This window comes from Ranitomeya imitator, chromosome 1 (genome assembly GCF_032444005.1).
Source record: "Ranitomeya imitator isolate aRanImi1 chromosome 1, aRanImi1.pri, whole genome shotgun sequence".
Taxonomy (NCBI): Eukaryota; Metazoa; Chordata; class Amphibia; order Anura; family Dendrobatidae; genus Ranitomeya; species Ranitomeya imitator.
The window spans coordinates 387,699,190-387,727,052 of NC_091282.1; the positions used below are offsets into that span (position 1 = coordinate 387,699,190).

At 44.9% G+C, this 27,863-nt stretch overlaps 1 protein-coding gene across 1 annotated transcript; it reads right to left on the reverse strand.

Moving 5' to 3' along the window:
* Positions 1 to 570: 570 nt before the first annotated feature.
* Positions 571 to 26,220, reverse strand: LOC138669654 (cubilin homolog). The gene is made up of 5 exons (XM_069756351.1): positions 26,176 to 26,220; positions 11,909 to 12,055; positions 2,998 to 3,112; positions 2,809 to 2,909; positions 571 to 746 (listed from the first exon to the last, which is right to left on the reverse strand). Exons 2-5 carry the CDS (start codon positions 12,036 to 12,038, stop codon positions 571 to 573), a joined length of 522 nt encoding a protein of 173 aa, XP_069612452.1. The 5' UTR covers positions 12,039 to 12,055; positions 26,176 to 26,220.
* Positions 26,221 to 27,863: the final 1,643 nt, after the last annotated feature.

The window sequence follows — 27,863 nt, forward strand, 5'->3', positions numbered from 1 at the left end:
CCTATGTTTGGCCTTAGTTAAACTTTTCCTCCCCTAATAAGGAGAGAGGGAAAATAAGGGGAACAAATAATCACTAAGTGAACTTTCACGAAGATCACTTACCCCGCCAGTAATGAATGGTACCGTAGATGGGGGGTCCTTCCCAGCCGGCAATTCTTTACGGCTTGAGGACTTTGGTCTCAAAATTTGAGCCTCCTTAGCTCCACCAGCGCGGCTACTGCCACTAGACCGACGCTGGGAGCTCCTCCGAGGCTTCTCTGACTGCTGAAGCTCCTGCTGCTGCTGTTGGCTGCTTTGCGTTCCTTCTGGCGACTCCATTACGGAATGGAACAGGAACACCAGCCACTCTGTGTGCAGCGTTTTTAAAAAGGCCCCCAGGGTACCGCCCCCGATGGGGGTTAGCAGGGAATCCCAGGTGCCGCCTAATCGATGAGGGACCGCCACCACTCCGTGCTGCGCCGCCCCCCCCCGAGGCCCGGATTGCCCTCAGCTGGGCGCCGCCATTGGCCGGAAAAGAACAGCGCTACTGCGCATGCCCGGCCACGTCATTCGGCCGCGCCGCTCGCCGCGTCATCCGGACACGCCCCTTCCGGACGCGGCAGCGGCGCCAAGCCGACACGCGGACCGGGACGGCAGCAGACGCTTCACCGGACCGATACCGACCCCCGTTAGGCACGGACAGACCTCTGGGACCCAGCAGCCGCACCAAGCGATGACTCCCTCCTCCAGATCCTCCCAGGTATTTACTGCGGACACCGCAGAAGCCAGCCAATCTGTCAGAGGCTGCTTCCTCCTGCTACCACCTACACCAACAGTTCCCCTGCCGTGTGGTGCTTCCTGCCCCCTGATCAGGCCGGGGTAGGGGACCCCCGCTACCAGTATCGGCCTGCCAGGGGTGGGGACGTGACATGCCTTCGACCTTCTTCACAGGCCTGTCTGAAGAGGTTCCGCTGTCAGGGACAGGAAACCAACTGACGTGGGAGAGAGGTACCGCCCTTTTATGTCTGTAGGTTTCCTGTCCCTGAAGGGCGGATCCCCTTTCTCGTTGTGCTGTCATGGCGACTGAATAAAACCCTACTACGTTATACTTGCAGAGTTGAAGTAGAATTAGAGTGAGATGTGTATATGACCTTGACAGAGCACAGTTATTTGTATTTCATGTTATTCTTTTAAATCCATCTAATTTATGCTGCATAGCAATAAACCTGTTAAACTGTTTTACTCCTGATCCCTGTGAGTGTGTACTGAGAGTGGCAGGGGCTTCCCGAATCAGCCCCTGGCAGAAGATAATAGCCTTTCTGCAGTCCCAGAGAGAGAACTCCAATCAAGATTCGGGTGGAGGCACTGCGCCCTGGAGAGGTGAGACCCCCCATAACACCCAGTGTACTGTGGTAGCCCTAAAGGGGTGTTACAATAGGTATATGGGCATGGAACTAAGGGATGGAGGATGTGTGATGGGAATATGGGCATGGGACTATGAGATGAAGAATGTGTGATCGGTATATGGGCACGGGGCTATGGGATGGAGGATAATAATTATAATTTGTTATAACTAACCACAGTTAGTTACTGTGCCCGGGCAACACCAGGCTCATCAGCTATTGTAGGATATAATTACAATATTTTGATTATTGATTGGGCCAAGGGTGTGATACAGAGATATTTTCCCTAGTCCAGGAGCCTGAAGGGCTACTACAGAAAACACCTTTTTATAAATTGCACCCGATAGATGAGGGAGCATGTTTCAGATTACACCAGGGCCCAGAAGTTTTGTTCACATCACATTTCACCTTTCAGGGTTTACGTATAAAGCCCTGAAAACTGGGACTCAAACATTTGTACTTACAAGGGCATCGACTGACGTTGTGGACTACAGTTTGGTTCCCACCGTATCATTGATGTTAATTGTCTTGTCAGCACAAGATCACATTTCCAGGGCTTTGGACTTAAGCCCTGACAAAGCCACCAATGATAAAACCTGCCTGATATACCAGATATAAACCTGCCCTGAAGTTCCAGCTGTAAACTTGGCCGTGTTATTTAGACTGCAGTTTACAACCACCTCATTTGGCCATTGAATGATTATTTGTACTTGGGATACTACATAATTAATCTAATAGGTGCTGAACATGGCATAATACAGCTTGAAGCTGGAAGTGCATGTCCCCATTATAAACCCATTACTAAGGTCTATTTCTATGTGGAAATTTACCACGAAAAAAAAAAAACCCTACAGGACAGGAAAGGGGACAAAAAAGGATTAACATTTTGAGGTGACACCTCAAGGACATATTTACTGCCATTTCATGAGAATATATGTTTTATATATATATTATAAATTAAGTTAAATACCTTCGTAATAATTCAATTAATTTGGTAATTCCGTCAATATAGATGAAACCATATACTGGCTGGCAACACTGCAGCCGCGACATGGGATTCATTTACCTTTGTTTCCCGACTCTTGTAAACCGTGCATGTATGTTTTGCGTGTTTGTGTTGCTTATCAAAGGCTAGCATGCTCCCTCTAAACACTCTTTGGATTGCTTGGATTTTCGGAAATGGTAAAAACAGAAGGCAATCATTTTCTGTTAAGCAGTGGAGATTGCCGCAGGCACAATATTATTCCAGCAGCTTATTGCTACAGCTTCCCAAGAAACGTGTACTGATTTGTACACTTTGTTATTTTTATGTGTGTATAAATGGCCGCACTGTAAACTATGCCTTTGTTACATAAAATCTATTGCAACCCAGAGAGTCAATCATTTTCCATTGATTAAAATGGAAAGCATCTATACTTCGACTTACCACAGGCCCCAGATGGGAAGCAGTACATAACGCCATGAATGCATCTGCATAAAGCACACTTCTTGGGCAGCCAGTGATTGTGAGCTACAGAACCACAATACCTTGATGAAAACAAACAGAGCAGATAAAAGATCAGTCTTTGAAGGTAAATGTAATGCATGGTGTATGCTTTGCTTGCATAACACGTACCTTTTCCGCAGGTCAAACTCACAATGTCTTCCTGTGAAATGCTTAGGGCAGGCACAGAAACTGCCTAGCATGCAGGTACCTCCATTCTGACAGCAATGCTTGTCCAGTGAACTTGCTGGAAATATAAATACATATATTATGTAGATGTGAAAACTGTAATCTGTCAGCAGGTTTGGCTATGTAATCCGAGAGCAGCACAATGTAGGGAAAGGTACTCCGATTCCAGGGATGTGGCTGGGCTTTTCTGTTTCAACGCAATTAGTATTGAGCTCACTAGTTAACAGACTGCTGTATGTCATCTTAGACTCTTGTAACAGGGGAGGTGCGACAGGATTGGAGGATGGCTGATGGGTACCGATATTTAAGAAAGGTTAAAAGGTGGATCCAGACATCAACCACCCAGCAAGTCTGACATCAATGGTGGCAACTACTATCTGGTAAGTGACATCAGTGGTGGCAACTACCATGTCCGGTAATTCTGACATCAGTGGTGTGCAAGATTTTTTAAAGTATTATAAGAGATAACCTGCAGAAATACAGTATTTTGCAATGAATAATGCCTTTCACAACCAGTGCTGGTTGTCAGTTGTTCTAAGTCGTGTCTAACATGTTGGGTTTCTTTGAAGAGGCAAGTGCAAATCTGGATGTTTGTGATTTATCTGGACTTTCCAAAGGCCTTTCATATTGTAACATAACAGACTGATACTGAAGCTACAGAAAGAAGGACTGGGGGAAACTATATGCAGATGGGTAAAAAAATTGTTAAAGGACAGGAAACAGTTGTTGTAAATGGTACATTCTCTAAATGGGATATAGTCAGCAGTGGCGTACCAACGGGAACTGTGCTAGGACCGATTCTTTCTAACGTCTTTATTAATGACCTTGTGGATGAGATTGACAGTAAAGTGTAAAGGTAGCTTCACACTGAACAATTTAACAACGATATCGCTAGCGATCCGTGACGTTGCAGCGTCCTGGATAGCGATATCGTTGTGTTTGACACGCAGCAGCGATCTGGATCCTGCTGGGACATCGCTGGTCGGAGCAGAAAGGCCAGAACTTTATTTCGTCGCTGGATCTCCTGCAGACATCGCAGAATCGGCATGTGTGATGCCGATTCAGCGATGTCTTCACTGGTAACCAGGGTAAACATCGGGTTACTAAGCACAGGGCCGCGCTTAGTAACCACTACATACTTACATTCCGGTGTGTGTCCCCCGGCGCTCTGCTTCCCTGCACTGTCAGCGCCAGCCTGCCGTAAAGCACAGCGGTGACGTCACCGCTCTGCTTTACGGCCGGCGCTCACAGTCAGTGCAGGAAGCAGAGCACCGGGGGACAGACACCGGAATGTAAGTATGTAGTGTTTTTTTTTTTACATTTACACTGGTAACCAGGGTAAACATCGTGCTACTAAGCGTGGCCCTGCGCTTAGTAACCCGATGTTTACCCAGGTTACCAGGGGACTTCGCATAGTTGGTCGCTGAAGAGCTGTCTGTTTGACAGCTCTCCAGCGACCACACAGCGACGCTGCAGAGATCGGCATCGTTGTCTAGATTGCTGCAGCGTCGCTAAATGTGCCGGTACCTTTAGTCTTTGCTGATGACATTAAACTATGTAGGATACTAAAATCTGACCTTGACATTACAATGCAAAACGATCTAAATAAGATGACCGAATAGGCAAACATTTGGCAAATGAGGCTTAATATTGATAAATGTAGAGTAATGCACTTAAGACAGAGTAATACTTTTGCTGCATATACATCAATTTGGACAATACTTGTGACTACAGAACAGGAGCTGGACCACACCTGCACACCAGCCAGGTTATCAGATGTCCATCGCCGACTGGCTTAACTAAGGCAACAAGTCTGCAATCCATCACTTGTGTCTCCAGCATTTGGACCCTGCAATTGCAAGCTGGAACCTTGGGTGACCCCAGACCTGCTACATCACGGAGTGATGCCTGAGAAGCCATTCGTCATTTTATTTTTCTCTATAATCATAATCTCAAACGTTTAGACCTACTGAAAAGCACATTTTGAACCTGTATCATACAGTAGATTGTGTGATATATGTTTTCCTCTTTCTTGCTATGCCCTCTGAATTTTACACCATTTATTCCTCTGTAAATATATCAGTTAATTGTTTCAATCTCATCTCTTGTGAGAGTGTGTATGGGGAGTGGACAGGGGTTTCCCCAAGTCGACCCCTGGCAGAAGAGGAAGACCCTCCTGCATCTCACTACATCCCTCAGCAAGTTTGAGGTGGAGGCACTGCACCATATTGAGGTGAGATCTACCATGCACCCTGCCCACGGAGGAGGCTTAAAGGGGTGTTACATAGGCATAGAGAAAGGTTGAACTTTATGGACATATGACTTTTTTCAACCTATATACAGTAACTATTAATGATTAGAGAACATCCATGGGGGCACTCTGATATCATTCGGGTGTTTAGGTGCTCGGCATTTGGTGAACATGAGCTGGTGCTTGAATCTAAAACTCGAATTCCAACCACGTAGGTTTGGTACCCGTTACACAACCAATAAGCCTGCCAGGAATTGTTTGCGAGTAACTAATGCCATAGCCATCTTGGTAGTGGCATTACTGTGGTTCGCTGGTCGCATCAGGGATTATAAAAAAAAGACTAGCACCACCGCGCTCGGTTTACTGACGCCATTGCCCAGCTCAGAGACAGTTTTTATTGGAGCGAGTGAGTGCTTGTCCAAGCCTGTGTGTCCAAAATGTACTGGATCAGAGTCCTCTAGTGTCGATTCTGGTTCTGATGCAGATGGGACACCCCAAAGCCGGGTCACTTACAGTCCAGGCCCCTCAGATTCCAGGAAGCAGGCCCTCCAGCCTCCCAAGGAAGAAAAAGAAGAAGCAGACACCTGAAGTGGATTACTGTATCGGCCTTCTTATTTTTTCCTGGCTTTGCACTTTGTACAAAGCCTTCGAGTGTAGGAGTACATCACTTTCAAAATATTTATGGTTAAAAATTGATTTGGATTGAATTTGTCATTCATAGAGTATTGAGTGCTTTGTGTTACATCAAACAAAAAAATAGATAAATTAAAAAATTACCGAACTCAATTAGTCATCCATACAGTTTAATGTGCTTTGCGTGAAGTCACGATAATTTAAAGATTTTAAAAACTGCTTGGCCTGGTACAGTTCACAAAATATTTTTGCTCCCAAAATGGTCTATTGTCATGCACATTGTATAACATGCTTTGTGTTAAATTTAGTAGGTTCGAAATAACAAAAATTGGCCTGCTACGGGTATACAAATTTGGTTCCTCGGTATTCGGTCCCCAGCCGTCACCATTTCCCCCAGTTTGGGATCACCGCTTTGTACCAGTTCATTCCAGGATCACCACCTGTGCCCTTACCTATGCACTTACTAGGATTATCCACTTATCGACTGACACGTGGACAAGCGCTTGTGGACAGGGAAGCTACATTTCCTTGATGGCACACTGGATGAATATTGTGGAGGCCGAAGGCAGAGTCCCAGCCTGGCACGCACATGTGCTACTGACACTGAAGATTACTGGCCCCAATTCTATCAGGATTTCCTCTACCAGTCATGCACCTCTTCCTGCTCATCCGCCATCTCCAAAGGTGTTCACAGAGCACATTGGAAGCTCTACAGCACTGCTGCAGCAAAGCTGCAACAGACACTGCTGAAGCGAATTTGTCTAGGAAACAAACCACACACCACAGCACAGTAATTGAAAGGAATAACAGACCTTTGACTTTTGATGCTGAACCTCCAGCCAGGCATGGTCATGCGTGATAATGGAATAACCTGGTGATGGCTGTGAACAGGGCCGCCTCCAGGTTTTCATGGGCCCTGGGCGAAAGAGTCCCGGTGGGCCCCTTTAACACATACCACAATTCATAATGCACCGATATGGCAGAGAATATAGGTATAGTAAAATGCCAAAGATTTCACTTACTTCTTACATTACATGAGTGATATCTATTGTACATTCTACATTAGCTCAGAAACCGACAGTATAGTCCTCTATACAGAATAATGAGCCCCATATATTGCTCCAAACAGAATAATGGCCTCATATAGTGCTCCATACAGTATAATGGCCTCATATAGTGCTCCATACAGTATAATTGGTGCAACATATTCCTCTATACAGAATAATGTGCCCCATATATTGCTCCAAACAGAATAATGAGCCCAATATTATGCTCCATACAGAATGATCCTCATATAATGCTCCATACAGTATAATGGGCACCACAGAGTGCTCCAAACAGCATGAGCCGCATATATTGCTCCATACGGAATTGTCCCCATATAATGCTCCATACAGTATAGTGAGCCACATATAATTCTCCATACAGTATATGATGGACCCCATCTATTGCTCCATATATAATGGGCCTCATATAATGCTCCATACAGTATATGATTGGCCCCATACAGTATACTGAGTCCCATATATTGCTCCATACAGAATGGGCCCTTTATGATGCTCCACACAGAATGGGCCCCATATAATACTCCTTACAGAATGGGTGCCATGTAATGCTCCAAAAATAACTGGCCCCATAAGATGCTCCATATATAATTGGCCATATAAAATGCTCCATATATAATTAGTCCCATAAGATGCTTCATAGATTATTGGCCCCATATACTGCTCCATATGTAAATGTCCCCATATACTGCTCCATATTGAATTATCCCCATAAGATGCACCATATTAAATTGGCTCCATATTAAATTAGACCCATATAATGCTCCCCATAGAATTGGCTTCATAAGATACTCCATGTAATACTCCATATATGGGCCCCTTCTGATGGTCCCCATATATTGCTCCAAATATAAAAAAAAAAATGAAATACTCACCTCTCGTTGCTTGTCGCTGCTCTGGACTCCTCACCATTGGCATCTTCCTGCTGTGCTGCGACTGCTCAGGCAGAGGGCGTGACGTCATCGTGCCCTCTGACCTGAACGTCACAGGCAGAGGATGGAAGACGCTGCAGCGCTGGAACTAGGAGAGGTAAGTATTGCAAGTGCCGGGGTCCGGAGCAGGTGGGGGGTCCACTCGTGGGGCCGGCACTATAGCACGCCAGTGTCCCTGGTGGCGAGTGGGCCCCCTGCCTGCTCAGGGCCCCGGCACTTGCCCAGGTGCTGATGCCGGCCCTGGCTGTGAAGCTTGGCAAGCTCACACATACATCATGATTGTCCCACGTACTCAACTCAGCAGTTTCTGAAAACTTACCCATATTTGCCAGAGCTTCTGATCAAAGTATGCCATGTCAGCGCCCAATTGTTCAAATCAGCTACAGCTGCCACTGCTCTGGCAGTACTGCAGCAGCACATGCATGTGCCTGCTCACTGACTGGTATGTGAAGTCAGCATGCGCTGAAACTGCACACTGCACATGCTGGCAAGGCTTTGTGAGCAGCAGAGACCAGTTGTAGAATACCAGCTCCAACACGCTCCTCGGTGTTTTGGTTAGCCTCTGCACATAACTAAAGAGTGGGCATAGATGTCTGACATTTGTACAGTTCTCCAGTACAATATAGCTTGGAGAGTATCCCAGTAAATTAAAATATAACTTTTAATCAAAATCCTAAAATGGACATTCATAACACAAAAAACCACAAAGATAAAGTGCAAACCAGGGCTCAAGAAATAGAAATTGGCTTGATCTCACCAATAGTAGCGGACTGATATCCACAACAAGTTCCTTTCAGCAATTATACCAGGAGCAAAGGAGGTCCAGATGACAGGGTGGGGTAGGGGGTACAGGGTTGCTTCCCTAAACCCGTCATGCCCCTGTAGTGCTCCTGTCCCAACAAGGACAGGCCCCAAGTGAGCCCTGCTATGGACACCCACCAACAAAAGAATAGGGTCATAAATCTCCCTACGCGTTTCCTCCCCAGTCATGGGGATTCATCAGGGGAGTTCAGAACAGCCAGGAGGCCAGCGAGTATTAGATCTTAAATCCTAAATCAAGTGTCCGTCAGCATTAGATAGCACAGCAGTGGCTGGATACCCATTAATGAGTGTAACTGTGTGTCACTGCCTTATTGTGAGTCCTAGGTATACCACTGTGTAAATCCCCTTAAATAAATTCTGAAATGAATTGTCCACCCCCCGGCATGTAATGTCATCAAGAATCACAAACCCCCATTGTCAATACTCACGTCCAATCAGGAGTTGTGGGGTTGTGCTGTACCCCAACTACCTGCAGTCGTCCACCATAGTGCTGGCATGGTCATAAATCCAACACAGAATACACAGGATGTGCTCACGCTGTGTTCCAATAGTGGAACGCAGACTAGCCGGAAGTGACCGTCATCTTGTACGCGTCACTTCCAGTTCACAGAGGAACACTGCAGAGCCATTATAATAAAGTTGCATTCCAAGACTGGAACGCAGCATGGCCAGAAGTACCCGATCCATCTTTCAGTCATCATTTCCAGTTCTAGTGTACTATGAAATCATTGGGGGTAATACCCATTTACATAAACAGGGGGTTTGGGTACATGATGGGACATTCCCATTTATTAGATGATGCCGATATGCAGATCTACATGCGCCCCATATATCAATATATATGGAAAAAAAATCACAGGGACTGAGGCTACACCAGGGCTTAGACAAAAAACAGATCTCCAATAAAATAGAAATAGACAGTATCCCTATAAATTGATAGAGCTGTTTGATTACCCAATGGTATGGAAACCAATGTCTATTCAAAACAAGAGGGGGGATAGCTATACAAAGGAAGGATAGTGATCCTATTCCCAAAACGTCCTAACAGACCACTGAGAAACTATTTTGTTTCAAATCGGCGGTCCCCTAGCGGCAGAAACAAAACACAAATTCAGACCCACATAGGACAACATGTTATCAAATATTATTCTCTATTAGAGACCAACACAAGGAAAGGGGGAGAAGATATTTAATGGGGTATTAGAGAATTAGAGGGAGGGTAAGGAAAACAAAAGAGGGGGGGAGGGACCAGAGAGGGAGATGGGAAGAGAGGACTGTGTACAGAGCAGGAAGGGGGGGGGGGGGGGAGAGGGACCATATCATACGAGAAGTTTGGGGATTGGTTGATCCCAATAAATGCAAATGGGGGGAGGGGGCAGCCATAAAAACCTGGAGATCGGAGGTGGCGAGGATATACCCCTATAAGGAGAGAGTAATTCACAAAAATCACCCATAATTCAATTTATCATTAAGTCCTCGGGGATGGCACGTGTCCAAGGTAAATATCCACTTTGCCTCCCTCTGCAGTAGCATTTTATCCAAATCACCCCCCCCACCCTGGCGATTTGACTCGGTCAATGCCCATGAATTGCATAGCTTTAACATCACCCCCATGTAATCCATTGACATGCTTGGTAACAGTAGTATCCCTCTGGTTAATAATATCATCTATATCCATTATAACCGGTTATGACATGTACCATTATAACCTATGATGTACATGTTCGAGTGACACACACACACGTCTGGTTTTTTTTTTTCACCAGCAGCACGGATGACAAGGGTGAATACAAGTCTGCGTAAGGCTGGGTTCCCATTGCGTTATGGGACCGCGTTAAACGGACAGCGTTGCACGGCAAAATTAACGCCGTGCAACGCGGCCGTTAACGCGCCCATTCACGCTAATGGGAACGCGCTTCACTAGCACGTGCCATGTTCGGCACGCGCTAGCGACGCGCCGGTGATTCCTGGCGCGCCGCGGACGCTGCTTGCAGCGTCCGAGGCGCGCCCGCGGTCCGTTCCCCGCTCTCGCAGATCGGGGATCTGCGAGAGCGGGGACGTTACCGCGACCCCGACCGCAGCCCCATAGAAAATATTGCGTTAGCGCAATCCGCTTGCGCTAGTGCTAAACGGATTGCACTAACGCAATGTGACCCTAGCCTAAGACTCATACAGCACATGGATAACATCCGTGTTCTGTATGTGTTTAACATTAAGTATAGGAGAAGCTTTTGAATTGATTTTTCTTAAGCCATACTGGAAAGAAGCGGATGGCACAATGATGACACCACTTATTCCTGGTACCGGTATAATGGAATGTCTGAAAGGAGACCCAAGGCAGTGATTTTATTAGCCTCCAAGTAGGAAACTCTAGTATATATTCTGCTTATGAATTTGGAGCGGTAATTTAATTGCCCTGTCCTCAATTGTAATGGATATGCTGCAACTATCACCACTTTTAACATTGTCAATAGTGATGAATGTGAAAAATCTAGAAAGAGCATTCAAACTGGGCAGTTTATATAATAATGCAAAAGAAGCAACAGCACAATATTTTTTCAATAGGTTTAGTCAACACGTGCAAAAGTGCAAAAGTTTCAGCACACCATGACTTACAGCGCGAGCCATAACCTTGAGCACGTGGTGAATAAACCTATTTAAGAATATAGTACACAGTTTTGAAGCAGTGACTTCTTTTGTGACATTGGCAAAGATTAAACATAATGTATTTATGGACAAGTATGTATAAGGCAGACTGTATCACTAATCGACACCACCCTCTTGACTGGGATTAGCAGTCAAGAGCGAGGTGTCGATTAGTGATAGACAGTCTGTCTTATACATATCCATAAATACATTTTAGCACACTTAAGATATTAAAAAGAAAAAAAAAAAATTGTAAATCTTCCACTATTCTCGGTAGCTGACAAAGGCCAAAGTAGGCTCCTAAGCAAGGCAGTAGAGGAGGGAGATTTTATTTCAGAGCGTAAGGTAAGGTTCTTGGCGCAGCATGTAATAATGATGAATCCTCACCTGAAAGACTTCACCTGTGGGGTTTCATTTAACACTGTACGGATATAGGTTTTACACAATCTTTTTGGAAAAGCGACAATGAAGAATAAGATGGCATACAGAGATACAACGCGACTTACTTTTTGTAAGCCCAATAAAGGGAATCTTTTCTCCAGTGCTTTTGTGCTTTCGAATTCCAGTGTGGTCAGCGTCCCTCACAGGCTTCTCTAAAGAGGTTTCCAACAGCAGTGTAGACTTAGCCGTGATCATTGTTCTGTTCTGAAAATCTGACATCAGATATACATAATGCATTATTAAATACAGACTTCATTTTATATTGTTAATCTAGACAGCACAGAATTAAGAACGCCCCCTACATGAAGTAGTAAAATATGATTGCTACAGATGGTTAGACTTCAAATCATTCACATTATACAATTAACCCCTTCATGACCCAGCCTATTTTGACCTTAATGACCTGGCCGTTTTTTGCAATTCCGACCAGTGTCCCTTTATGAGGTAATAACTCAGGAACGCTTCAACGGATCCTAGCGGTTCTGAGAATGTTTTTTCGTGACATATTGGACTTCATGTCAGTGGTAAATTTAGGTCGATAATTTTTGCATTTATTTGTGAAAAAAAAATGGAAATTTGGTGAAAATTTTGAAAATTGCACAATTTTCAAAATTTTGAATTTTTATTCTGTTAAAGGAGAGAGTTATGTGACACAAAATAGTTAATAAATAACATTACCCACATGTCTACTTTACATCAGCACAATTTTGGAAACAAAATTTTTTTTTGCTAGGAAGTTAAGGGTTAAAATTTGACCAGCGATTTCTCATTTTTGCAACAAAATTTACAAAACCATTTTTTTAAGGCACCACCTCACATTTGAAGTCAGTTTGAGGGGTCTATATGGCTGAAAATACCCAAAAGTGACACCATTCTAAAATGGCACCCCTCAAGGTGCACAAAACCACATTCAAGAAGTTTATTAACCTTTCAGGTGTTTCACAGCAGCAGAAGCAACATGGAAGGAAAAAATGAAGATTTAACTTTTTAGTCACAAAAATGATCTTTTAGCAACATTTTTTTTATTTTCCCAGGGGTAAAAACAGAAACTGGACCCCAAAAGTTATTGTACAATTTGTCCTGAGTATGCTGATAACCCATATGTGGGTTAAAATCACTGTTTGGGCGCACGACAGGGCTCGGAAGGGAAGGAGCACCATTTGACTTTTTCAACGAAAAATTGGCTCCAATCTTTAGCGGACAACATGTCGTGTTTGGAGAGCCCCTGTGTGCCTAAACATTTGAGCCCATTTTAGAAACAAGACCCCCCAAGGAACTTATCTAGATGCATAGTGAGCACTTTGAACCCCCAGGTACTTCACAAATTGATCCGTAAAAATGAAAAAGTACTTTTTTTTTTTTTTTTTCACAAAAAATTTCTTTTAGCCACAATTTGTTCATTTGCACATGGGCAACAGGATAAAATGGATCCTAAAATTTATTGGGCAATTTCTCCTGAGTGAATTGATAACTCACATGTGGGGGTAAACCACTGTTTGAGCACACGGCAGGGCTCGAAAGGGAAGGAGCGCCATTTGACTTTTTCAATGAAAAATTAGCGCCAATCATTAGCGGACAATGTATGCCTAAACATTTGAGCTCCCCCACATGTGACCCCATTTTGGAAACTAGACCTCCCATTGAAATAATTTAGATGTGCGGTGACCACTTTAAATCCCCAAGTGCTTCACAGAAGTTTATAACACAGAGCCAGGAAAATAAAAAATCATTTTTCTTTCCTCAAAAATTATGTTTTAGCAAGCAAATTTTTATTTTAACAAGGGTAACAGGAGAAATGGACCCTGATATTTGTTGCCCAGTTTGTCCTGAGTCTTCTGATATCCCATTTGTGGGGGTAAACCACTGTTTGGGCACATGTCAGGGCTCGAAAGGGAAGTTGTGACGTTTTGAAATGCAGACTTTGATGGAATGGTCTGCAGGCATCAAGTTGCATTTGCAGAGCCCCTGATGTGCCTAAACAGTGGAAACCCCTCAATTCTAACTCCAACACTAACCCCAAAACACCACTAACCCTAATCCTAACTGTAGCCATAACCCTAATCACAACCCTAACCCCAACACACCCGTAACCCCAATCCCAACCCTAACCACAACTTTAACCCCAACACACCCCTAACCCTAACCACAAGCCTAATCTTAACCCTATTTCCAACCCTAGCCCTAATTCCAACCCTAACTATTTCCAACCCTAAGGCTATGTGCCCACATTGCGGATTCGTGTGAGATTTTTCAGCACCAATTTTGAAAAATCCGCAGGTAAAAGACACTGCATTTTACCTGCGGATTTACCACGGATTTCCAGTGTTTTTTTGTGCGGATTTCACCTGAGGATTCCTATTGAGGAACAGGTGTAAAACGCTTCGGAATCCGCTCAAAGAATTGACATGCTGCGGAAAATAAAACGCAGCGTTCCGCGCGGTATTTTCCACACCATGCAAAAATGTGATGTATTTATTCACATGTGTTGAGACAAAATTTTCATATATATACACACACAGCAGGGAGTATAAACGAAGTAGTAACGTTTCGACCCTGCCTCGGGTCTTTCTCAAACTGCGTTTTCTAGATAGTGTGAAAAATAAGAAGTGTGGTCCCTTTAAGTGTGGGCGCCCACAGAAGCAGGAAGACCCGACACCACAACAATAGGAGCCCTTAAAGGGACCACACTTCTTATTTTTCACACTATCTAGAAAACGCAGTTTGAGAAAGACCCGAGGCAGGGTCGAAACGTTACTACTTCGTTTATACTCCCTGCTGTGTGTGTATATATATGAAAATTTTGTCTCAACACATGTGAATAAATACATCACATTTTTGCAAAGATATACCATAAGAGTGCGGCTGATTTTTCTATATTGGACTTGTTGTTGGGTTTTTCCCAAGTACAGCCAGCACCAACCTAAGATAGCTGAGTGCGCTCCTTTTTTCTTAATATTTTCCACACCATGGGCACAGCGGATTTGGTTTTCCATAGGTTTACATGGTACTGTAAACCTGATGGAAAACTGCTATGAATCCGCAGCGGCCAATCCGCTGCAGATCCGCGGCCAATCCGCACCGTGTGCACATAGCCTAATTCTAACCCTAGCCCTAGTTCTAACCCTACCCCTAATGGAAAAAAAAAATATCGGCCTCCCACTTACCAAACTTTACCCACTCCAATCTGTCCTGAATGCTGCTGCCAGGATCATATTCCTCACCAACCGTTACACCGATGCCTCTACCTTGTGCCAGTCATTACACTGGCTACCCATCCACTCCAGAATCCAGTACAAAGCTACTACCCTCATCCACAAAGCACCCCATGGCTCTGCACCACCCTACATCTCCTCTCTGGTCTCAGTCTACCACCCTACCCGTGCCCTCCGCTCCGATAATGACCTCAGGTTAGCATCCTCAATAATCAGAACCTCCCACTCCCGTCTCCAAGACTTTACACGTGCTGCGCCGATTCTTTGGAATGAACTACCTAGGTTAATATGATTAATCCCCAATCCCCACAGTTTTAAGCGTACCCTAAAAACTCACTTGCTCAGAATGGCCTACCGCCTCAATGCATTAACCTAACGATCCCTGTGTGGCCTATTTATATATATATATATATAAAAAAAAAATAAAAAAACACAGGTTCCTCGCATCATGTTCTCATTCACTTTATGCAGTTAATAGCCCTCTGTGTCTGTACTGCTACATACTTAGGCAGTTAACTGGTTCATGCAGCTTTACATGAACACCCGAGCCTTACACTATGGCCGGTCCGAATAACTAAAGCAATTGTTACCATCCACCTCTCGTGTCTCCCCTTTTCCTCATAGTTTGTAAGCTTGCGAGCAGGGCCCTTATTCCTCCTGGTATCTGTTTTGAACTGTATTTCTGTTATGCTGTAATGTCTATTGTCTGTACAAGTCTCCTCTATAATTTGTAAAGCGCTGCGGAATATGTTGGCGCTATATAAATAAAAATTATTATTATTATTATTATTATATTTTCTTTATTTTATTATTGTCCCTACCTATGGGGGTGATAAAAGGGGGGGGGTTCATTTACTATTTTTTTTTATTTTGATCACTGTGATAAAACCTATCACAGTGATCAAAATGTACCTGGAACAAATCTGCCAGCAGATTCGGCAGGCGCACAGCGCATGCGCCCGCCATTTTGGAAGATGGCGGCGCCCATGGAGAAGATGGATGGACACCGGGAGGCTCGGCAAGTATGAGGGGGGGGATATTGGAGCACGGGGGGGTGGGACCAGAGCACCGGGGGAGCGGACAGGAGGACGGGGGAGCAGACAGAACGACAGAGGGGAGTGGAGCACAGGACAGAGGACTGGGGAGAAGATCGGTAGCGGTGGGGGGGGCAGATCAAGGTTTCCAGCCATGGCCGATGATATTGCAGCATCGGCCATGGCTGGATTGTAATATTTCACCAGTTTTCATAGGTGAAATATTGCAAATCCCTCTGATTGGCTGTTAAAAGTGAAACTGCCAATCAGAGCGATCGTAGCCACGGGGGGAGGGGGGGGTGAAGCCACCCCCCTTGGGCTGAAGAACCACTCCCCCTGTCCCTGCAGATCGAGTGAAATTGGACTTAACCCTTTCACCCGATCTGCAGGGACGTGATCCCTCCATGATGCCACATAGGCATCACAGGTCGGATTGGCACTGACTTTCATGAGGCCTACGTGGCGTGTCAGGTCGGGAAGGGGTTAAACATTTGCCACCTCTTTTTTAAAATATTTATGCTGGCAAAAGTAATATAAAAAAAGGCATAAACAAAGATAATAAAAAGCTATTACAAGGGAATATCCATGTTATACAGGCCGACCCATACTTTTACTATGGGGTTCTTGGAAAGAAGGAAAGGGAGAGGGTGCATGGAAGAACCTCCAGAAGGACTCATCTCTTGATTCTGCTTTGTTTTGTTGAGCCAAAACCAGTTAGGGGGAGAGGAATTTTTCTAAGGAATATGGAAGAGTAAGACATTGTAAAATAAACTATGTCAGCTTCTCCAGTATCAAGCGCCACTCCAGTCGTCTTCTGTATCACGTGATGACTATTCAGATTTTCTGGTTCCCATGTGAGCCTAAAGTTCCTTTTACAATTTAAGCCTATGGAGTCTCATTCGGACACCCAATTTGGTTACATTGTGAAAGTGACTTCTGGCATTGCAGCAGCTTAAGTATCCATGGTTACAACTCATATTGTAACAGTTAGCCGTTAGTGGTCATAACTAGTGATGAGCGAGTGTACTCGTTGCTCGGGTTTTCCCAAGCACGCTCAGGTGGTGTCCGAGCATTTGTAACTGCTCGGAGATTTAGTTTTTGTTGACGCAGCTGCATGATTTACCGCTGCTAGCCAGCCTGAGTACATGTGGGGGTTGCCTGGTTGCTAGAGAATCCCCACATGTATTCAAGCTGTCTATCAGCTGTAAATCCTGCAGCTGAGGTGACGAAAACTAAAATCTCTGAGCACTAAAATAGAGTTGAGCGAATTTTACTTTTTTCGATCAAATCGGATTTTGCGAAACCCGACTTTGTCAAAAGTCGGGTCGGGTGAAATCGGCCAATTATTGCGAAAAGTCGGGGGCCGACAAACACGAAACCCAATGCAAGTCAGTGGGGAATCAAAGTCGGCAGTTAGTGGAGGCCAGGAAAACACCTACAGTGCCCATTTTAATGCCAAAACATCAATTCTTATTACTTAAGCTTGTCAATCTTAATTTACTTTAAAATAATAGTCAGGCATTGAAAACTGGGGGTCATTTGGTTAAAGTTGTGGGGGGTAGGGCTGGCTCAAGATTTTTGTGGGCCCAGGAAACGCGGAATACGTCACGGCGGTGGAGCAGGGAGAGGTAAGTATTTCAACTTTGCAAGTGCTGTGATCCTGAGCAAGCAGGGGGCCCAATTGTTAGCGTTGGCACTGGCACAAGGCCCCTCATAGTATGGCGGTGTGTTTGATGGCGGGTGCCACCTCCCACTGGCAGAGACACTTTTGCGTACTATAAGGGGCCCTGTGCCAGTGCCAATGAGTATGCCCCCCCACCTGATGAAGGAACCTGCACTTTCATCTGCACCTTCCTCTTTGTCCCCGTGTAAGGTGGTATAGTTTGCGGGAAGGGGAACCTGACTATCAGCAGGGTCAGATTCCGGCTGTGTAGAGTGCAAGGAGAATGTAGTGGTCTGGGTCAATGTACCAGCAGACTCAACTAGCAGTGGCTGGGTAATGGGCAGGATGAGGAGGAAACACAGATATAGGCCCAAATACAAAAGTAGGCTAAATGCAGTTCAAAATTGGTAACAGGACTAAATGGGCGGCATAGCTAGGTACAGGGGTGGGCTCCTCTGCTGAGTAGCAGACAGTGGTAGAAGGCGCAAAGTATTAACTGGTCTAAATGGAGGCCAGGGCCCTGTATATTTTAACTATAATCTATCATTTCAACAAATTTGTATTGGCAGTGCCATTGAAGGATTTAACTGCACAGACTACACAGTGGTGGAGCAGGGAGAGGTAAGTATTGCAAGTGGTAGAGCACTGTTTGAGCTGGGGGGGGGGGGACACTCTCTCGTGGGCGGCGGTACTGGCACAGGGCCCCACATATTACGACGGTGTGTCTGACGTCGGTTGTGCACCACCACCGTCAGAGACACTTCATTGTACTATGAGTGACCGTGTGCCAGTGCCGTCACCCAAGAGTGGGCACACCCACCTGTCCAGGCAAACGGCACTCGCACGGGTGCTTGCGCCAAGTGGTGACCAAGGCCCTGTGGGAGGAGTCAGCCCATTTAGGGAGGTATAAAAATGGCCTATGGTGGACATTCAGCAGCTGCAAATGGAGGAATTGGAGAAGTCATAAAGAGGAGGCCAAAAGCAAGACATTTTTCCGGCAAGCTACGTGTCAGCAGGGGAAGGTGGGGCAAAATCATTTGAAATCCATGATTGGTTCATTTTAATGAAGGTTAGATCATCAACATTCTGGGTAGCCAGACGTGTCCTTTTTTCGGTTAGTATTGAACCAGCAGCACTGAAGACTCTTTCTGATAGCACATTAGCAGCAGGGCAAGCGAGCTCCTGTAATGCATATTCTGCCAATTCAGGCCAGGTGTCTATTTTAGATGTTCAGTAATCAAAGGGGAATGACCTGTGAGGGAGAACATCGATAAGGGAGGAAAAATAGTTGGTAAACATACTGGACAAATGCTGTCTCCAGTCACTTTGAATTGATGCAGCAGTACCTGTCGTGTCTGCGCTCATTGCGAAATCACTCCACAAACTGGTCATAAAACCCCTCTGTCCAACGCCACTTCTGATTTGTGCACCTCTAACACCTCTCGTGTGAGAACCATCACCGCCGCTGTGTGCTGGGAATGACTGAACCAAACGGTCTACAAGAGTTGCTTGTTTGGTAGCCAATATTTGCTCAAGGTTCTCATGTGGCATGATATTTTGTAATTTTCCTTCAAATTGTGGATCCAGGAGGCAGGCCAACCAGGTATCGTCATCGGTCATCATTTTGATAATGCGGGGGTCCCTTTTAAGGACACGCAAGGCATACTCAGCCATGTGGGCCAATGTTCCAGGTGTCAATTCACTGCTTGTCCTGGGTTAAGGAGCACTTTCTTGCAAATCAACATCAGTTGTGTCCCGCAGAAACCCTGTACTTGACCTTGCAACGCTACCAGTTTGTGTTGCCCCCTGAGAAGCATCCTCCTCCCATAAATACTCATTCCCATCATCCTCCTCTTCGTCCTCCACCTTGTCCAGAAGAGTTCCCTGAGCAGACAATGGCTGACTGTCATCAAGGCTTCCCTCCTCCTCGGCTGCAGATGCCAGCTCCTTAATGTGCGTCAAACTTTGCATCAGCAGACGCATTAGTGGGATGCTCATGCTTATGATGGTGTCGTCTGCACTTACCAGCCATGTGCATTCCTCAGAACACTGAAGGACTTGACAGAGGTCTTGTAGCTTCGACCACTGCACACCAGACATCTCCATATCTGCCATCCAAGTGCCTGCCCGTGTATGTGTATCCTCCCACAAATTAAATTACAGCACACCTCTGTTCGCACAGCCTCTGAACCATGTGCAGTGTGGAGTTCCACCTTGTTGCAACGTCGATTATTAGGCTGTGCTGGGGAAGATTCAGTGATCGCTGATGTTCAGCATATGTCTGGAGTGTACGGGCGACCGGCGGATATGCGAGCAAAGTCTACGCACCTTCAGGAGCAGGTAACACCGGATAATCTTTGAGGAAGCACTGCACCACCAGGTTCAAGGTGTGAGCCAGGCAAGGAATGTGTTTCAGTTCTGAAAGAGCTATGGCAGCCATAAAATTCCTTCCGTTGTCACTGAGTACCTTGCCTGCCTCAAGATGTACACTGCCCAGCCATGACTGAGTTTGTTGCTGCAAGTACTCGGCCAGTACTTCCACGGTGTGTCTGTTGTCGCCCAAACACTTCATTTCTAACACAGCCTGCTGACGCTTACCACTAGCTGTTCGATAATGGGACACCTCGTATGCAACACTGGCAGCTGCGGATGGAGTGGTTGTGCGACTGCGCTCTGTGGATGAGCCTTCGCTTCTGGAGTAGTAGGAGGAGGAGGAGGGGTGGCGAACGCCTACATCCAACTGTTTCCTAGACCATGGGCTTGGCAGAACTGTCCCACTATGGCTGTCCCCTGTGGACCCTGCATCCACCACAATAACCCAGTGCACCGTGATGGACTTGTAACGTCCCTGGCCATGCCTACTGGTCCATGCATCTGTTGTGAGGTGCACCTTTCCACTGACTGATTGCCTCAGTGCATGGACAATGCAGTCTTTAACATGCTGGTGGAGGGCTGGGATGGCTTTTCTTGCAAAGAAGTGTCGACTGGGTAGGTCATAGCGTAGTACTGCATAGGCTATCAGGGCTTTGAAAGCTTCGCATTCAACCAACCAACAGGTAGGGCATCATCTCTAATGAGATTAGTATAGCAATGTGGGCGTTCAAACCCCGTGTACGCGGATGAGAGCATGAGTACTTTCTTTTCCTAACGAGAGACTCTTGTAGGGCGAGCTGGACTGGAGAGCTGCATATGGTGGAACTAGCGGTTGGTGTGGTGGACATGGCGGATTGAGATAGGGTTGGTGATGGTATTCTTGATGTTGCCCTACATACAGTGTTTCCTACCAATAACCTTGTGATTCCCTGACTGCTTTGGCCTTGCGACGATACCTCCACATTTGCTGCTGGTGGGTGTCCTAACCAGTGGGCTTACAGTGAAGGAAGCAATGTAGCGTTGCGGACTACCTTCATTCTGAGCAGGTGCACCAACGGCACGGGACGTTTGGTAGTTAGTCCAGGCTTGCAAGTGCATGCTGGTTAAATGTCTAAGCATGCACGTTGTATTTAAATTTTGAAGATTCTTCCCTCTGCTAACGATTTGAGCATTTCTTACAGATAACTTTTGACTGATCATTCGGATCTTGGTTAAAAAATTCCCACACTACACTCTTCCTACTATGGAATACCTTTTCAGGCATTGCATGCTGTGCTACTTTCACCGGATGGCCACACACTGTCCTAAAACTGTTTTTGACAAACGTTTTTGGCCTGATATGGGCCAGCCAGATGACAGCTGTTGTGATGTAGATGGCTGCTGCGGATCATCCTCCTCCACTTCTGAGCTACTGGCACCCTCTTCCCCCAATGGCTACCAATCTGGGTCAGCAACTGGTTCATCTAACACCTCCTCTTCAATGTCATGTGCACCTTCCTCTGTGTCACAGTGTAAGGTGCTATAGCATTCGGGATGGGGCACCATAGTCTCAGCAGGGTCAGATTCTGGCTCAGTACACTGCAAGGGCAATGTAGTTATCTCAGTCAATGGAACAGCATAATAATCTAGCTGTGGCTGTGCATCAGTGCACTCCATGTCCGATTCATCTTGTAATGGGCAGTTAACAATTTCCCTTTCTAACCCAGGCACGGTATGTGTAAAGAGCTCCATGGAGTAACGTGTAGTGTCGCCTGACGCATCCTTCACTTTTGGTTTGGGTGAAGGACACAAGGAAACATCTTGTTCCTGACCGGGAGCATCCACTGACGACTCGCTGCTTTTATATTTGGAACTTTCTGAAGAGGAGGCAAAAGAGCTAGAGGCTGAGTCAGCAAGGAAAGCCAAAACTTTTTCCTGCTGCTCCGGCTTTAAAAGCCGTTTTCCTACTCCCAGATAAAGGAGCCTTCGAGGCCTTGTGTAGCCAGACGATGACGCAGGCTCAACACCTCCAGCCTTAGGTGCTATTGTGATTTTGCCACTACCACCAGATGCACCACCACCACCATCAGTACCAGCTGGCAACCACCGCCCACGGGCTTTTCCACCAGACTTCCTCATTCTTTGGAAAATCTAGCAATAAAGAGCCAGGTCTTTCACTGAGAAGGAACAACCACGGGAAGGGCAGCATCCATAAAGGAAAACCACCTATGCCAAAACATGGTATCCATCCACAGACAGCTTATGGGAAATATGCAAATGCATGCGTTGAGAAACACGTGATGGTGTCTCTGCGGTGTTGGATGTTTTGATGTCCCCGAGGTCATTCATCCTTATGTTTATAGTCCTTTTACTAGGCACTGCTCCTAATAGCCAGTTTCCTACTCCACACTGATGAGGGGCAAATACCCCAAAACAGCTGTCTGGATGGATACCATGTTTTGGCATAGGTGGTTTTCCTTTATGGATGCTGCCCTTCCCATGATTGTTCCTTCCCGGTGAAAGACCTGGCTATTTATTGCTTGCGTTGAGAAACATGTGATGGTGTCTCCGCAGCTTTTCTACATGCATTTGCATATTTCCCATAAGGGATGGGGGCAGTGTTCTGGATCACTGCATTGAGAAACACGTGATGCTGTCTCCGCAGTGTTGGATGTTTTGATCTCCTCAACGTCATTCATCCTTATGTTTATAAAACAACATAATGCAAGTGGCAGAAAGTGGCTGGAAGATATTTGAAAAAATACAAGGACTGTAGTACAATTTCAATCTCCCTACAATGATCTAAGGAAAAGTTTGGCAGCAATAAAAAGGACTGCTGCACACAAGTGTGGACAAATAAACAAGATAATTGTGCAGAAAGGAGCAACAGAATTTTTGCTTTTAAAAAAGCAGTTGATTTGCACAGCAGCGTGCAAACCGCAATGCAGCTATCAGGGAGCCTTATAAGGCAGCCTAATAAGCTACAGAGCTGATGCACAAAAATATAGCCTCCACTGTCTCTGCAAAAAAAAATGGTGGTGTTGGACAGTGGAAATCGCTACAGCACAAGCGGTTTGGGGGTTAATCTTCCCTCCCAACTATATCCCTTCTTTTGATGAAGCTGTAGCAACCTCTCCCTATGCTAAGATCAGCAGAATTAAGATGACGGCCGGAGTGCACACCCCTTTATAGCCCTTGTGACGCCGTAGAAAGCAAGCCGATCACTTTCATGCCCTTCTCTAAGATGGTGGGCACCGAGACCTATGTCATCACGCTGCCCACACTCTGCGTCCTCCTTCATTGGTTGAAAAATGGCACCGAAATCGTCATTCGAAACACAACTTTTGCGCGCAGATTGCCGACCTCATGGCCGATCCCACACTAGGATCGGGTCAGGTTTCATGAAACCCGACTTTGCCGAAAGTCGGCGATTTTTGAATTTGTCTGATCCGTTTCGCTCAACCCTATTAACAAATACTCAGAGATCACCCAAGCGACGAGTTTACTCGTTCATCATTAGTCATAACCATGGATTCTACTGCAATGCCCTGCACATGGGTTATGCATCATAGAAAATCATAAAAATTATACTTCATTTCTAGTTGGAAGTATTTACTACTATTATAATACCTACTACATATTAGGATAGGATCTTAAAGATGGGACTACCCTATTTACCGCAAGTCGGAAGAGCCGCCCCGTGACCCAGATGAAGACCAAAGATGGCAGTGAGTATATTAACCCCTTCATGACCTTGGGATTTTTCGTTTTTCCGTGTTCGTTTTTCACTCCCCTCCTTCCCAGAGCCATAACTTTTTTATTTTTCTGTCAATTTGGCCATGTGAGGGCTTATTTTTTGCGGGACGAGTTGTACTTTTGAATGACATCATTGGTTTTAGCATGTCGTCTACTAGAAAACGGGAAAAAAATTCCAAGTGCGGTAAAATTGCAAAAAAAGTGCAATCCCACACTTGTTTCTTGTTTGGCTTTATTGCTAGGTTCACTAAATGCTAAAACTGACCTGCCATTATGATTCTCCAGGTCATTATGAGTTCATAGACACCTAACATGACTAGGTTATTTTTTTATCTAAGTGGTGAAAAAAAATTCCAAACTTTGCTAAAAAAAAAAAAAAAAAATTGCGCCATTTTCCAATACCCGTAGGGTCTCCATTTTTCATGATCTGGGGTCGGTTGGGGGCTTATTTTTTGCGTGCCGAGATGACGTTTTTATTTATAGCATTTTGGTGCTGATACGTTCTTTTGATCGCCTGTTATTGCATTTTAATGTAATGTCGCGGCGACTAAAAAAACGTAATTCTGGCATTTCGCATTTTTTTCTCACTACGCCGTTTAGCGATCAGGTTAATGCTTTTTTTTAATTGATAGATCGGGTGATTCTGAGCGCGGCGATAGCAAATATGTGTAGATTTGATTTTTTTTTTTTATTCATTTATTTTGATTGGGGCGAAAGGGGGGTGATTTAAACTTTTATATTTTTTTTTTTTTTCACATTTTTTTTAAATTTTTTTTTTTTTTACTTTTGCCATGCTTCAATAGCCTCCATGGGAGGCTAGAAGCAGGCACAACGCGATCGGCTCTGCTACATAGCAGCGATCTGCTGATCGCTGCTATGTAGCAGAAATGCAGGTGTGCTGTGAGCGCCGACCACAGGGTGGCGCTCACAGCTACCGGCGATCAGTAACCATAGAGGTCTCAAGGACCTCTATGGTTACTTTTCTGAAGCATCGCCGACCCCCGATCATGTGACGGGGGGGGGGTCGGCTTTGACGTCATTTCCGGCCGCCCGGCCGGAAATGGTAGTTAAATGCCGCTGTCTGCGTTTGACAGCGGCATTTAACTAGTTAATAGGTGCGGGCAGATCGCGATTCTGCCCGCGCCTATTACGGGCACATGTCAGCTGTTCAAAACAGCTGACATGTCCCGGCTTTGATGCGGGCTCACCGCGGAGCCCTGCATCAAAGCAGGGGAGCTGACCTCGGGCGCACTATCCCGTCCGAGGTCAGAAAGGGGTTAATATACCGATATTACACATACTGTACATTCATAAAGATTTAGCCCATAAATCATTTTGACTAGGTTTTTGTCCTGATGAAAAGGCCCTGTGTCGACCTCGAAACGCATTGACATGGTAAACCTGTTCGAAAAAAGTGGAAAATATTGCTGGAATTCTATTATCATCAGCGCATCCAGTGACACTTCACCGGATATGTTCTAAATCTTTTTAATGGCATTGCCTCTTTAAATCTTCAGTCACATAAGAAAGGCGTAATAACTTTACCAATTATGGGCATCCTTCCACCACTGCCCCCAGATCTACATTTTGCATCTGTTCTTACATGAGATCCTAAGACCCTGCATCAGTGTTCCCCAACTCCAGTCCTCAAGAGCCACCAACAGGTCATGTTTTCAGGATTTCCTTAGTATTGCCCAGGTGATATTTGCAGCAAGTGCACAGGCAATAATTCCATCACCTGTGCAATACCAAGGAAATCCTGAAAACATGACCTGTTGGTGGCTCTTGAGGACTGGAGTTGGGAGCACTGCCCTACATCAAGACATGAGCAATGCACAGCAGATACATGGAATTGCAGTACAGACATATGACATTTCCCAAAATGGGTTAGATATTTTCATTTCCCTAAACAACTCCACTTTAATTATTTATGGTGAATGCATTGCAAAAATTGGCTGAAGTTTTTTGATTACAGTTTGCATTGTGGTTGCATATTTTCCATTCAAGTAAGAACATGGGGAGAATTTACACTGTTTTTTATTTAGTTATTTTTTTAAATTTCTTTAGGCTTTTTCTATGCAGATAATGATTAAAAATGGTTTCATCCAAATAAATATATTGGTAATGTTTAGCACCCTATATTTAAATGCTGAAGGTAAAGAAAGATTTCCTGAGGGTTGATAATGTATATTGCGCTTTTGTGTCTTAGTAGATGACATTAACTTAACCTTTTCTTCGTGTGACAATCAGCATTTTTCTTTACTGCGTTTTCAAGTCAAATCACACATTCACTCTGGTACCCGGCAGACACTCACCAATTCCCAAGTGACCGGCAATAAGGAGCTGAAAAGCCAGGTAATAAAGTCTGGAGAATAGAAAGAGAACATATTTAATTAACTCTCGTGTTCAAGTGTTAAAGGTAAGCATTTGAATACATTAATTTGCCATTTTGAATCCCAAAGGCCGCACAGCTAAGTGGCCTTGCGGGGCTTTAATTAACGTTACCCAAGTAAACTAACCCTCCTGAAGTGACCTGTTTAGGCCTGCTAATTAAGCCTTTTACTGCGCCACATACAGTTCACTGGACTATGCAACTTTATTACAATTATAATTGCCTGCTAATAATTTGCACTTGATAAGATTAATAGGCTTAGTGCCTCATTTTTTTCCCAAAAAAAGAGGTATCTGTACAGCTCTACATTGAGACAACAAATTAGATATTTTTCACATGCACAACATCTTGCCATCTTACATGAATGCAGAGAAAATTAATATATTGCTTAACCTCTTGTGGTGCATGAAAATGGTACATTAAACATCTGATACGCAAGCCATTATGAACTCTATATGTACACTGCCATACTACAGATTGGTATGGCAAGGCAATCTAATTTGGCACCCATAGTCTCCTTTTGGCCTAGGCCTTGCCTTTGATTTTATAAGGAGAAACACAGAGGGGCTTTATCACCTACATCATTTATGATAACATAACGACAAGCTTAAATCACATTTGTACATAAATTTTCCCTGCTGCTAGTAATACATCATGCAGAGACAAATTATCTTACAAGTTTTAAATAACCCAGTGACTGAAAATGGACAGACGTTCATGTTTCTCACTAACGAGAAAAAGGGACCAAAATCAGATTTTTTTTTCTAGAAAAAAAAAAATTATATATATATTTTAATTAGTTTAAAATCTAAATTTTTGTTGCTAATAATGTGCTCCTACCACACCATCTGAACAATATGACTGCGAAAAAGAGAGGCCATGGTGGAAAGGGGGGGGAATTAGCTTTGCTGCTCAACATGTACGTGGAGTAGGTAGTAATGTTTGTGAAAGCACTAGTGAACCAACAACATCACATCCTATACAAAGACAACTGACAACTTATGTTACTGGACGGGCTACTCCACTACCTTTCCTTGGCAAACGCACAGCAGTATGTCTTGATGATGAGGACCAGAAAGAGCATGTGCTTGTGTGGATGGCAATTGCAGCTTCAAGTTGCCTCTCCTCCTCTTCCTCCGCCTCAACATCACACCCAGTACAGTCCACAGAACTGGCACCCAAATTACCCTTGCTTCCCATCTCTCCAATCATACAACTGACTGTATGTAAACACAGGTGGGCAAATCTGAAGAGCTGTTCACACATTCTATGCCATGGTCATCAGAAAGGTAACCAAAAGCTTCATAGAGTCAAGAGGATTAAATCTGCACAGATGCCCCAAATATTTCTTAGCTTAATCTGGGGCAGGACGAAGTAGGGTCTGAGCAGCATCATGATTTTCATGACAAGACGTTAATCTGGGGGGGTTGATGCTGATGAGACTCATATCTGAGGCTCACATGGACTGTACTATGCCATCATTGCAGGAAGAGGAGGAGGGCGACTCCAAGGGTGAAGACTGTGATAACACAGAGTATGGTAATGAGGAGTTGGTAGATCCCAGTTGGCATGAACACAGAGGCACACAACTGAGTAGGTCATCTGAGGAGG